This window comes from Chrysoperla carnea, chromosome 1 (genome assembly GCF_905475395.1).
Source record: "Chrysoperla carnea chromosome 1, inChrCarn1.1, whole genome shotgun sequence".
Lineage (NCBI taxonomy): Eukaryota > Metazoa > Arthropoda > Insecta > Neuroptera > Chrysopidae > Chrysoperla > Chrysoperla carnea.
Window position 1 is genome coordinate 96,324,993 of NC_058337.1, and position 14,965 is coordinate 96,339,957.

Genomic DNA, 14,965 nt, shown 5'->3' on the forward strand with positions numbered 1-14,965 from the left:
TGCCCACTATGTTTATATGTGATTGTTTCGCGAAATTTGTATGTTTTTATAGTGTTTGTATACATAGTACAATGTTTTTAGTACTTTCATGCACCAAAATTGCTGCTCTTATCAATTATTGTAAAATTGCTCTTTCATACGGGCCGAGAGGGGGATGCAAAGGGGTGCACTTGTACCCTCCTGCCTTGAAGGAAAATTCATAGAAAAATATAAAAATTCATTGTTCTCCTCTGCTCTTTTCCACCTTAGCAGTTCCATACGAAATAATTAATGCCTCACTATTAATTATACGTTCAATAAATGACAAGATAAGTAAAAATGAACACTTTGATGAGGAGGTCCTTTCTATTAATATACATATCTCATATTTGGAGATAATATTCTAGAGGGGCACAGCAACCATTTCTTCGGTATCGAAAGTAAAAGTTTTTAACCCATCCAAGTTTAGATGTGGATACATCCCATGATTGTAATCCTGGCGGCGCCCATGGAGTCTTTCGATCTTTGTACATTGCCATGATTTTCCTGGAATAATTGTGTTTCTGTCCAATCAATTTCCTTTTTGTTGAGAATTCAGATCGTTCATCAGAATAGTCCATGTTCTGGTAATGTAGACTTCCATTCATTGTTTACCATTCTTATCATTGCTTATCACCTTACTGTACCCCTATATACCTTAATCCTATTTTCAGCGAACTACACCTTCGATTGTGGTGTGTAAAACCAGGATAAAACAATTACACTGATAATTCTAAATTATTCAGTCCCCAAAGCGTAGTATCTCATTCGACCATATCTCTATAAGAAAAAAACTTCTAAATTTTCTCTGCTGAATGCATTATTGTGGATATATCCCACACTTATAACGAGTCATCGATAGTCGATGATGATAATCAATAACGCTAAAAGTGACCTTGTTGGTCTTCCACACAACCGCGGTATCTTTAATAAATAATGAAGAATGTGTTTTATGGTTTAGGAGTAACAAGATTGTCAATAAAAGCGTAGCAAACGCCCGCACCACTAAGGTTGGCCATACTTACTATTGAATATAGTGAAGCTTAATTTGCTTTACTTTTGTAAATTACCTACCTACTATTTTCAGCCCATGCAGGAATTTTTTTGGTGATGAATATAGAGATAATTGGACTGTACTAACATATCATACACAGTCAGTTTTTTTGTATACACTCACTGTTATAGAATATAACTTAGTGTATGTAGGTATGCGAAATCATGACTGACCGAGGAATTATGTAGTAAGCATAGATTCATTTGATTTGATTACCATTACAGATTTACTAAATGCTAACTAAATTAATAATTTAAAAAATCAAAAACCCGACTGTATTTTATAAAACCTGAAAAGAAAGAAACAAGTCTACATAGTGTCCCGACACTAAAAAAACTTTTTCAACCAATTTTATTATTTCTAATTAAATTTAAACATATAACTTATATATTTTTTTGTAATAATCGAAAAAGATAATTTTGTTTAATTTTTTTGTTTCTTATCACAGAAAGCGATGCTACAGTGGAAACCGATTCGCAACCCATTTTAGACCTATCACCATCAAAGTGTTGTTAACATGTGTTTTTTTTCGGAAAAAAGGGTATAATTACTTTTTAATTTTAGACATTGGATCATGATATTTTTATTTTTAATCTAAATGAAAACCTCTTTGCACGTAACAACAAAGCCATTTTCTTTTTTAACAAATACGATCTATTTACACCTCCATACCACAAAATCACACCAATTGTTAATTTGTGGTGTTTGTACGCCGTGAATTGTATTGCCCATTTATAGCCTTATATTATAATTCACTAAACGTTCTACCAAAAACAAAATAATGCCTATTATATTAATGACGTTTAAGTGGTTATTTTCATTTACCTAACATGTGTTATACATTCATCTATTGTTTTGTTTGATCAATCTTTTATTTCTTGTTTAAATATAAGTTCATCTGCTTGTAATAATCGGTAAATTAACTCTATGTGACTGATGACTTTACAAAGAGCAGAGAGCAGTTAAAAAACAGTATCTTTTGTTGCAATATAATTTGTATCATATGCTTGATGGATGTTATAAACTTAAATAGGCGTAACTTAAGTAATAAACATATGAGTACTTACCTACTTCTATATAGATAAATAAAATATAGGTAAAAATTAATTATACAATTGATTTATAAAAAACTAGCTGTGAACTACCCGCTTTGCTGGGCAACATCCTCGCTTTCACTCCTATATCCCCTTGCGTAAGGTTTTCAGTTTTGTAATGTACACGCAATGTTCTTTTATTTTATACTCCACTTGCTCCATCTTTTCACCCCCCGAAGGTTAAAAATAGACAAAAACAAGCTTTGAAGCTGCTTGTATATCTTGTCAAAATTTGAGTTTAATCGATGCACAAATTTTAAGTTTCTGGAGCACATCCCTTTCAACTCCTTATTTTATATTATACATATATTATACATAAAGACCTTCCTCTTGGATCACTCTATCTATTCGAATCAAAATCCGTTTCGTAGTTTTAAAGATCTAAGCATACATAGGGATTGGGGATAAACAGACGGAGCCGACTTTGTTTTATACTATGTATTGATATTATGAAAATCCTCCCTAATATTTTGAAAACTTAATGGAAAAATCAAGAAATATGAAATCACGTATCGACTCATTTGGATGAGGTATGAAAATACAGTATCCATGGTATTGAGATAGGCGTTGCCGAATAGCCGAAAACCATTGCAAAAGTTCTGTTGGATGGAAATTATCTTTGATTCCTACAATAAACAAAATCTTAATAATTTCGAATGAGATCACCTCTACGCTTGTCTAAACCTCCCCCGCTGCTCGAAAGCTGAAAGTGTATCCCTCAAATGCGAAACAAATTTTTGTGCATTTTTCTCCCTCTGCCCATTTGAGTTTTTGATACAATGTTAAAAACCAGCTTTTTTCATTTTAAGTACTGATTCGATAATATTTGACGTTTTTATCAAAAAGTTTAATAGATTAAAACGCAGTGTCTAATTTGATCAGAAAGATCGTTAGAAAAAGCGTAATAACACATTTTAAAGAGAAATTAACAAGCTTTCGAGTGCTTTAATTGGATTGGTTGAGGGTAATTTTCATTTTCTGATTTCAAAAATAGAAGGTACAAGCTTTCGAATGATTATTACCAAATGATCTCCGTTGTCAATTTTTTTTGAGTTCTATTTATAATTTTCAACGCCCATTTATAAAAACGTACGTAAAACGCATGTTCTTAGGTTAAAAGTTGGTAATCTTTTTGCCTAAATGTTTGATATACAATCAAACACATAATAAACAAAAAATAATTAACAAAGAATTTAATGGGGTCGGCTCTATGCTTTGATTAATGTACATATAAGCTAATTATTCTTCTGTTTGTTAAAATTTCCATAAAATGGCTATATCATTCATTATTAAAAACATAAGCAAATGAATATAAATGTTATTATATCTATCTTTCATCATTTTTATCTTTTTTTATTATTATAAGCATAATTGTACTACTAATCTAGAGAATTATCTTTTAATTTAAATTACGTACACTTGCAAATTTCAAGTAAACCATGAGAAAAATTTAGTTTTATCACGAGCTAAATTTCTTTGGTAACGCACCTTTTTCTATAGTTTAGATTAATGAGTCACTCTCGTAGGGCTGTCTATATAGAGCAAACTTATATTATATCGTTGGGTGGCTAATTCCTGAAAATTTAAGGTATTAATTTTAGAAGTCAAATACTTGTTTGATTCTTTAAGAAATTTAATTTTATAGCTACTTTTAGTTTTTACTGTGTGAAATACTTAATTGTAGTATTAGTTTAAAAAAGACATACTTCTGATTAAGTAGTTAACCCAATATGTGAGTACATTAATGGTACATTACGTTTGGTTTGATTAGGATATTGATTATGGCATAACATAAAAATTGCATTGTACTTACTTTAAATTATCTCTATTTTCTTTAACTTCTGATAACTGTTACAACTTAATTTTTTTCTATGACAAAACATAAAATTTTGACAAAAAATACAAATTGACAGTTATAAAAATATTTTATCATTTTCTCAAAATTCATGATAGCCTGAATCGATTGAAAAAGTTTTAGTTTCCTAGGTAACCTACATGTCGGTTTTTGATGTCTGTTGCAAGTTTTTTTGTTTTAACTCCCAACCAGCAAAATAATATCGTGTGATTAATTCCAAAAAAGGAAGTAAAAAATGAATTATTTTCGAATCTTTGTCACGTTGAATTAAGTACCCTGAATTACAGTATGTTCATTTCAAAAAAACGTTTTTCATTGTTTTATCTTTGAAAATATTATTTGAAAACAAATAACGGATAATGTTTTAAATATGTTTCTCTATCTTTATTTTTTATAAATATTTCTTTCTCTTACAAATATATTACATATTTTTATATAACATCAATTATGTATGATTATAATAAAAAGAATCTATACATGAAGTCGGGGGGAAATTGTTTTGGAAATGTGGGAAATGTATATATATGCAATTTTAGTGGCGTCTCGTTATTATGCTTATCGGCTACCCATCTACTCCGTTTTATGAAGTTTCTATTAGTATTGACTTTTAAAGCTTTGACTTTCGGATCTTTCTCATATCTGTTGGATTAGAGCTTGTATATAAATTCAAAATATTGTTATACTTTAACTGAGGTTTGGCTCCCTGAGACATGAGAGAACCCAAATTCAAACATTGGTAATAATACACGTCCTCGGGAGCGCATGCCTAATGTAATATTAGTCTAAGGAAAAAATAATCTTCAGAATCTTCTTCTTGTGAATAAAATTATAGAACGAAACTTTTTTCAGTAACTTCATAGCTGGCGATGCTTTTAGATAGGTCTTTATTTATAAATAAAAAGTCTTTCTTTGAAATTTCTCAAACGAATTTTGCACCAGATTTTCGCTGACTTTATATGGAGTTTTTTGATCTGTCCACCAGGAACTATCAAAACTCAAGCTTTAGAAATTTTAGTGACTGAATGATTATTCAGAATAATAATTGCCGAAATTACGATTGCTTAAACAAATTAATAAAGTTTGAATTTGCAATAAGCATTCTGATATCATTGATATGATACCGCAGAGTATCTTACAGGTAAGAGCATGCAAGTGTAATATACGCTTTGTTACTTTGTTCTTTTATAGATATACAGAGTGTCTTTTTTAAGTTGACACATACTTGAAACTCGAAAAATAACTTTTATCGATAAACATGCTCGAAGCGAAAAATTTTGGGTGTGTAGGCGCATATCTTACACATACATTAAACATAACCAAGGTTTTCAAGCTCAATGAAAAGCTCAGCCTAGTCCATAACTGGTAATCGATTGATGAACACTTTATATTAGAAAGTTGTTATTGATAAAAAAAGTAACATTTTTTTGTTCGAAATACTTTTCCGCAAACTGTACAGTCTAGAAAAAACAGACTGAAAAGTTTTTTTCGTATCAATTGTTTCTGCGAAATATAGAAACTTTTCATTGAAAAAAATTTTCGAATAAATCCATTAAAAGTGGTTTGTTTATCTATAAAGACAATTTTTGTTCAAATTGAAAGACCAAACGCACAAAAAGCTAAATATTTTCTATCAATTACTGTCCAAACTATTCGGTTTACAAAGAAAAAATGTTTGCGTATTTATAAAGAACAATTTTGTAATTTAAAGCGTTCATCTAATGTTTGTCAGTTATGAATCATAGTGAGGTTTTTATTGAACCGGAAAACTTAGATCGAATTCGATGGCGGTATAAGATGTGTGCCTTTGAAACTAGCATTTTTCGTTTGAGGTATTTTCCTTGATTAAATTTATTTATCGAATTTCAAGCATATGTCAACTTAAAAAAACACCCTGTATAAGAAAATGTCTCCACCACTACTCAATAGCTGATCTACCAGTACCTAGTACGTACTACCTACTGTAACTGTATAATTTCTGGAAGTACGCTACCAAGCAGAATCAGTTATTCTTTCACGTGCGTGCTCTATTCTGTATGATCTCTGTGTATGATATCGAGACGAGACTTCCAGAAAAACTACAAAAATAATTTCCCGTCTGAGAGTAATATTGAAGAAATTGGTAAGGGGTGAAAAATGAAAAATCGTATCGATAACAAAATTTGGTCCCATTTTGGATTTTAACGGTTTGATTATGTTTTGTTAACTATTTTGAAAATAAATGTGATTATCGAAAAAAAAAGTTAAAACCATTTAAATTTGATTGGATTTGATTATTTTTTTTTAAATTTTCGTTTAAATATAAAATTCGACTATGATTGTTAATAATTCTGTATACTTTATGAACAAAAAAACATTTTTTTGTCATTTGCAAAATGAATTTAAACGAAGCCACCAAAAAAGCTTTCATATGCCATAATTTTTGCTTTTTAAATAAAAATTCGATAATTTCTACTTTCTTATCGTCACACAAATAAAATTAATTTAATTAATCAATTAATCTTTTGTACTTCTACAAAGTTACAAACATTTTTGGCTGCGTTAAAAAACTTGACCATCCTTAACATTCAATAGCCTCGTAAAAATTCATCTAAAATTGGAAAGCTTTGCATTTTATATTAAAGCTAAATTTTTTAAGTATATCTTTAATGTTTAATAAATTTCCATGAAACTAAGTTAGTTCAATGTTTTTTTTATTATAATTTAAATTATTGCATTTATTTTAGTTAGGAATACAATGTAAACAAACACAAAAATTTGATTACATAATATTTTCAATTTTTTTTGTTTCTTTTTTTTCAAGTTTTTTTCTTTTGTACTTTAGAATAAGCTTTACATCATTTAAATAAATTATTTACATCACATTACTAACTACAATAAACTAAAAGTAAAATAAAAATATTCTTTTAAAAATAATATCAGTCGGATTAATAAAATATTTTAATTTTTTGAGCATTTATTTAAAATATTTTTAGTTTTGAAACAAACCATCTTATACTTTGACAATGTATCTTAAAAATATGATTATAGATGTCTCTCAATATGTTATAATATTGTGTAATATTTATTTATGTCTGGATTACTATTATTTTATCTATGGTCTGGATAATTAATTATCTAATAAAATGACAATATTTGTTATATTCTTAAAATAATATTATTAAAAACTATACAATAATTATCTGATTGGCATTATATTTATACAAAAAAAATTTCTTACCTATATTTTCTTAAAATATTTCTATTTACTAAATGACCCGCATAAAATTATTTTTTATTAAAATTTAATATTATTTTTAATTTCTTAAAATACGTTGTTAAAACAATTAATTTAGAAATATGCACAATGTTTTAAATTTTACTTAAAACACTCTGCGTAATTCAATTTGTTATTAATAACATTTTGGATAAAGCTGTAAAAATGGACAATTTTTTTTTTCTTTTAAATTTTTGTAAAAATATAACAATTATATATACTTAACATATTTTAAATCATTTCTTTTTTCGAACTGGTCAAATTTAGCTCTTAATGGGTAAATAATTAGGTTTTAATATATGATTTTATTTATTGCTAACAACAAAGGTACCTTTTTTCTATAGTGCCCACACTGTTAAATTTAAAAATTGTTTTTAAGTTAATAATAATTTACATTTTTTTTATTGTGAACTCGATGATGGAGGTGGTTTTATTAGAGCTGCCGCATTTGGTGTCCCAATTAATTCACTGTAGGTTGACGCTAAATCATTATAAATTGCACTAGGACCTTCGCCACTGCATACTGAATCTTCGGGAGTGCGTGACATTTCACCTTCTGTAACTTCAACTTCAGATGTATTGTGTTTATGGGATCGATGATGTTTACCATGTAATGCCTAGTTTTATTTATTTAAAAAAATATTTATATTAAAATGAAACAATAAGAATTTGTTTTATGAGATTTTTATGAGTGTTTGCAGCAGTTTTTGAAAAATTTGCAGCATTAAAATTTTTAATTCCAGGTATATCTAGATAACCAAATCAAAAAATGTTTTTTTTTCGTAATTTTAAATTTGAATGAATAACTCTACTTCAAATAAAATGCGTGTTTCGTTTCAATCGGAATGAAATCGAAATGAAGGAACAAAATCTGATTGGTTAAACAAGATTCACCTTTAAAATTGCTAATCTTACCTTTTCTCGGCTTCCTTTTTTCTAATAAATTGTAAGCATGTGCATAATTAAAATAAGCTCAAAATAATTAAGGAAATAAAATTTACAGTATGAATTGAGGGAAAATGAGCGAGTCTTCTTGCAGTATTCGCCAATGATGTGTAACATCTGGTAGACTGGCAAAATAAAGCAGATTAAAAGAGTGTGTTTTAATCTTTTTGTTTAATCGCCCTAAAATATTTTTTTTGTAACTGTTTGAAACAATCCTCTCGTTTAACCAATTAAAAATTTTTTAAATTTTTAGTTCGCCGACGCATTTATCTAGCACGAATTTTTCTCGTACAGTTCCTGAAAGAACTAGTATCTTAGACAAACTGATAAATGGGTAAAATAATCTTATCCAATTTTTGTTGTTGAAATCGTTTGGCCACGATTGGTCACTATATTGCGTCATTTGTACAGGATAAGATTGGTCATTACTAAAACCAGTGTTAGCAAAATTTTAAATTATCCAAACTATCCCAGATGTGTAAAAACAGAATAAAACCAGTAATCCTAAATCGATCCAAAATTTTCTTTGCAGTTGTTGAATCTGATGTGCCATTAATAACATACGATTTCATTAAAAAGCGTAATTTTGATAATTTTCTCTTACTTTGACTAAATTAATATCAAGTCAAATTGAAATTACCACTACCAAAGTAATAAAAAAATTTTATAGAAGATATCAAGGATTCCTCAAGGTTCAAAAATACAAAGTTAATATAATTCAATTGTACATCGAATTTCTAACCAGAAATTTTCTATTAAAGTATAGTCTCTCTATCTACTATGGGTCGCTCTCCCTCTCGTTTCGATTAACGGAGGATGATTTGTCGACTAGTTTCAGCATAGTCTTTTTCTTCTTCCTACTCAATGGATCGAATTTTGATTGATGACCTTTTTAATGTCTTTTTGTTGTCATTGTCATTAGTCTAGCCTACTTTCTGCTTAGTGTGTTTCATTTGAATTTACGTAATTCGTCGCACAGTGTCAACCAAAAACTAAGATGTTACACATCAAATAATTTCGAAATACTTAAGTTCGTATAACAAACCTGTAATGAGAAACGTCTATGTGCAACTTTTCGGCCACCTCGACGTTTTGATATATGTGGATTATTTGCTCGTAGTGTTTTGTTCTTTAATATCTCCAACTGGGTGTATAAACGTTTTAATTCGGCGCGTATATCATCTGGACTCATGTCAGCTAATGTAATCTCACCAACATCAACATCACTATTATTCGACATTAACGGACCATGGGTGTTACACGATTGTACCTTAAACAGGAATTATTAGTATATTTAATTATCATTAACCAACTAAGATTATAGTAAATGAAAAAGTTTACTCTTATTTGATCCTGAAATCCCCCACTTCTAAAACACCTGATATCTAATTTCCTCGTTCAAATGACGAAACATTTAAGAAAAATGCTTTTCTTAGAAGAAAAATGTCTTAAAAGATTAAAATAGATCACCTTTACCTATAGTAAGTCATTAAAACGGATTTAGGAAATAATGTCATGGGACGAATAGTGATTTGGGCGAATAGTCGAATGTCTTTGGTTCTAAGAGTTTGCTTCGATCGAAATATAGTGGGGATATTTTAATATCTGAGCTGGGTTACGAGAAACAGTATCTAATGGATACTTCCCGGCTACTAAAAAACAGCTGTCTACAATTATTCACTCGATGAAGGTCAAAGTTTATGTTCAACAAAATTATCTGGTTTTCAGGGGACATTGGCAGAAGAAATGTGTTAGTAATAATATACAATATGTAATTTTTAAATTGACATATGCTTGAAACTCAAAAAAATAAGTTTTATCGATAAAAATGTTGGGTGCATAGGTAGACATTAAACTTGATCTAGGTTTTCAGGCTCCATGAAAAGCTCAGTGTACTCCATGGCTGGTAACAGATATATGAAAGTTGTTATTGATTAAAAAAGTAACAACTTTTGCTCGAAAAATTTTTCCGCAAACCGTACAGTTTAGGCAAAAACAGACTGAAAAGATTTCTCCAAAAATTCTTTTTCGTTTGTCTTATGCGGAATCTAGGCACTAATAAAAGTGGTTTGTTTTTCTATAGGTAAAGAACATTTCTATCAAATTGAAGGATATAAGATATTATTATAGACTAGGATCGAAAAAAATTATAATAGGTTGTTAAGTTTGTGTAATATGAGGTTCCATGCAACAAAGATAGTATAGAACACTAAATTGTGCAAGTGAATGTTACTTACTGGCTTAAATGCATCCACTGGAAGTCGACATGAGAATTCTTGAGCTAATGAACGAGCTTGTTTATGTTGGTACCATAATTTTGGTATAAACAGTAATGCTAAAACAATTGTTGTTGTCAATTGGGATCGAATAAAATATGCTAAATATTCATGATCTGGATGTACATATGGTAAATACATTGGACGAATTATGTAAAATATTCCACTAAGGGCTAATTCTACACTAACTGCTGCACATAGAAAACGGCGTTCCTGAAATTAAATAGAAACTATTATTAGTAATGAAAAATAGCCAGAAATTACTTTAAAAAATATAGACTCGAAATAATTAAATACAAATAAATCTTTGTAAGAAAATGATATATAGCATGATGAATGTAAAAAAAAGGTAGAATTATACAGAATGTTCGATTTACATCTAGGCATATAAATATCACGAGGAGGACAGAGTACATGCGTTAAGCAATGCATCTAAGTAAGAGGTATCTCATCTTATCATCTTACTTTTTTGGGAGTAAAATGAGAACTTTTAGCTACAAATTGAATTTTCTGCACACCATTTTGAATTATTATATTTTTATGAGCAGATCCGAATACAGCAACTTTCTAGATGATATTTTTGTCTATAATTTTTTATATGTTTAGGTACTCATTTAGCAGACTTTGTTGACGAATAGGTAATAATGAACAATAATTTAATAAGAAAAATAGAAACGGCAATGAATGTTGTTGACGTAAAAATATAAATAAGATTCTTTACAATAATTGTTTTATTTATTTATTTATTTTATATTAAATATAAAAAACAAGTAGCATGGAAGGTTAATGAAGTAAACATTTGTAAATACCTATTAAATTTTAAGAAAATATATTATTCAATTATTAAATAATGTTATTTATGCTTATTAATAAACATAAATAAAATAATTTGAATTAAATTATTTCTTAAAAAAACATCGTTAAGATATACCTATCTTCAATATAAGAGAAATCTTTAGTTGTTAGTATACTGTTAGTGCCATATTGGAATTAAATTTTTAATTTTTCATTAAATTTTTTTTTTTTTTTTTTAAATTTAGATATTCCAATACTGTTATAAAAATGGCAATTTCCCTTCATGCTTCATGACCTTTGCTCCATTCGAGGAGATGAAGGTAAGAAATCCGATTTTTATTTCATGAGGTTATTCTTTAAAATTATTGGAAAAATGTCTTTTTGTATTTGAAGACAAAATGTATTTGTTGAGTTCTTCGATCGTTCCTATACTTTTTAAATCCACTATCAGGCCCGAAAGTAGAGCTAAAAGTTTTGATTCAATTCTTATACTAACTGCCATCATAGTCATGATATACTTGCAATGTTTCACTAGCGCTTTCAAAATATTTCGTTACATAAAAACGCAAGAACTTATAACTTAAACCTCTTTTTCCTAGATTTTACTGTAGCAAATACATTTATTATTTTATTGAAGTTAACGTTGGCGCTCTTTGTTTTTCAATGGACAGTATATGTTTCGAACAACTTAAAAAATTGTTCTTTACTTTTCCTGTCAGGGGGGCACCTGATACACTACCCCGGTTGCCCTATTATTTTTGGTTCTGTACACTGTGCATAAATAGTCGGGAGTTTGATGTGTGCACGGGGGTTGGATAAAAGTTCACGATTCATCCTTGACTGATCGTATTTCGAACAAGCACTAATTAGGTTTATTTTAACAAGGTGTAGGTATATATTTATAACTCGTACGTAATAAAATATCATTTACTTTGAATAAAGATAGTATATAGGGTGTGGAAAAAAATCGGCATTTCAAAATCACCAAAAGAAGAAAGAGAAAAGCAAATTAAATTTAAAAGAAAATTTTGAAATGAATCGTTTGAACGTTTCGCAATCTGCCACTTAGTATTGGAACGTGTTGAACTCTCATTAAATAATAGAATGTTATTCCAGATTTTTGTTGACATCGAAATTACGGTATTATCTGTATTTGTTTGTGTATTGAACAGTTAGTCTTGCCTTTTATTCAAATGAATGGCAGGCTGTAAACAGTTTTTCTCACCTCCGTGCAGAAAGTATCAACTGCCGTCACGCTGTGCAAAGCGAACTTGCCGCCGCGCTGTGCAAAGCAAAGTTGCCGCTTTCTGCTTCCGTCGGGTAGAGAAATAGTATACACATCATGAGAGCTAATAAAGAATGTCTCAAATCTTATGTTTGTTGCCCTTTGCTTGGCCCCGGGTGGCAATGAACATGAGATCTGAGACATTCTTTACTTTTGCTTCCTAGATGTGTAGAATTTTATGCATACTTATATAACACTGCACCAGGTTATGTGATAGTTTTGGATAACCACTACGAATATGGATGGAACAATAGTTTCAGTGTCAAGCGATACGCCATATTGAATTTTTTTATGTTTTTATGTTATTTTTGTTAATCACAGCATTGTAAATCAAATAATCAAAAAAACATTGCAACGAATCGATCATCTCGCTGTTTATATTTAATTTTAAAACGAATATAGTTAGCGTTTACTTCTATTTCAAATAACATTGTCTGTTTATTAATAAATAAAATGTTCATTTCATTGTATCTATGTATAGCTATACTTCTGTGATAATGGTAGCATACCCATCGTAGTTATAAATAAAGTTGGGCAAGTTATATTTTGACTGAATATCCCGAAGTAACGGCCATTTCGAATTAAATGTATCAGCTATCAAAAGTCAGGTTTGAGGATCTATACCAACGATTTGTATTAGACGGTACTTACTGATTTGAGGGTTTGATTGATATGAGGTAAGATACTGACAGGTTTAAAAGATCCCGCCCCGTATAATCCTTATGGAAAGTGAATTTTGAGCCAACTTTATGCACATTCGGGAAATGTTAATTCTTAGAGTAGGTACCTACAACAATAGTTTTAATTTCCACAAAGCTCAAAAGCTTATATCGATTTACATTAATTATGAAATAAGGCTTTGAAGAAATTTTGGCCCACCCATTAAAGGTTGGTTAGAAAAAGTTTCACAAAAAGCCATTTTCCTATCTAATATTGTAGGGTCCTTTAATTCTTTTGAAATCACCTTGAAAGTTGTATTTTTTTTTCTCTATTACAGAACTCTTCTTAATTATAGTAATATTATCTCCGAAAATATAAACTTCTGCACTGTTCTGAAGATAAACAGGGATGGAAAGGGTGCGTTATGAAATCGTGCCATATATAATATGTATCTTTCTCTCTGGCAGTTAAAAATTATACGATCTCCCATCCTCTTTTATACTATAACAAAAAACATTGACAACAAGCTTAGTTCCTTGGCCTTGATCAAGGTTTGAGCTAGGTATGGGAAACTAAGTATTGATTTATGATCCTTGGCCAAGGCTTGTTTATCTTAGATATGATACGAGCGTTCGAACATAGAGCTAAATTACTGAACTATACAAAAAGTATGAATTCGTTACGAATTCAAGAGTTATTTGACTGGCGTACCTCTCTGGCGTAACTGCACACTTGGTTTAAATTGAGTTAGAGGATAAAAAATTTGTACTTGAATTGAGCTAGTTAATGTTCTTGGTAATGAGAACTTTTCGCCATTATAAGTTAATATTTAATGCTTTCAAAAATATGAACAAACAAAAATTCCATTTCAATAAAAAGCAACTAATACAAATAAACACTTAAATTAGATGAAAATACTACTTTAATTATGGAACTTAGTTGCTTCTGAAGATCTCGATGGTGTAGCTTTAATTTACCTAAACAAAATATTCGCTAAATTATTAGCCCATGGCTAGTCAAAAATAATTTGCCTTAATGCGAGTTATACCTACTGGCAGAAAAACAATGAAGAGATATGTTTTTCCAGTGCACATTCAAACAAATAAATTCATTTATTTTATGTAATGTCATATTTTCCATACACGATTGTTAATTTAGATTGTGTCAACAACAATTTTAATTTACATTTCACGATCATACGATCAAAAACTTTTTAATTCATTTAAATACGATGATACTAAAATGAAATACAATGCTTATGTACGTAATGGGATCATCGAAAGGGCTTCGCAGCTAGTATCAGAAGTAGGTAAATGCTAATCTTAAATTACCTTATAGTAAATTGTCAATGCAAACTACGACAAATGATCGTGGAAATTAACCACTTACCAACCATGTAATCCATAATGCTGCGGGATCATTTCACTGTAACAAGCATTTTCCGTCCAATATTGATTAATGATCCTTGTCCTAGGCTTGAGAAAAAGTTGACAAACCATGACTTAATTACTCTTGAGAGACCAAGAATTGGGCGAGGGTTGAAAATTAAGGCTTGGTAAACCAATGCTGGCCCCTGTTCGAGTTCATCGTCAAGCTTAGCATTCCCAGCACGTGTCAGTAAAATTGTTTATGCTTATATTGAAGTAGCTCTACCAGCTTGTACCAAAATTGAATCCTTTATTTCCGAAATGTTCGAAATACGGAAAGAAAAGTGATGTTTAACGTGGCTG

General features: G+C 29.6%; 1 protein-coding gene across 2 annotated transcripts in view; it reads right to left on the minus strand.

Annotated features, from left to right (window-relative positions):
- Positions 1-7,536: 7,536 nt before the first annotated feature.
- Positions 7,537-14,965, minus strand: part of LOC123290669 (probable G-protein coupled receptor 158) — a 39,053-nt gene continuing 31,624 nt past the window's right edge. The window contains exons 6-9 of one of the 2 annotated variants that reach the window (XM_044870930.1): positions 10,457-10,708; positions 9,265-9,489; positions 8,190-8,210; positions 7,537-7,891 (exon numbers count right to left, since the gene is read on the minus strand). In XM_044870930.1, coding sequence (XP_044726865.1) covers positions 7,676-7,891; positions 8,190-8,210; positions 9,265-9,489; positions 10,457-10,708 — 714 coding nt within the window. In that variant the 3' untranslated portion in view covers positions 7,537-7,675. The remainder of the gene's footprint in view (positions 7,892-8,189; positions 8,211-9,264; positions 9,490-10,456; positions 10,709-14,965) is intronic. The other variant, XM_044870931.1, reaches the window with a different exon arrangement.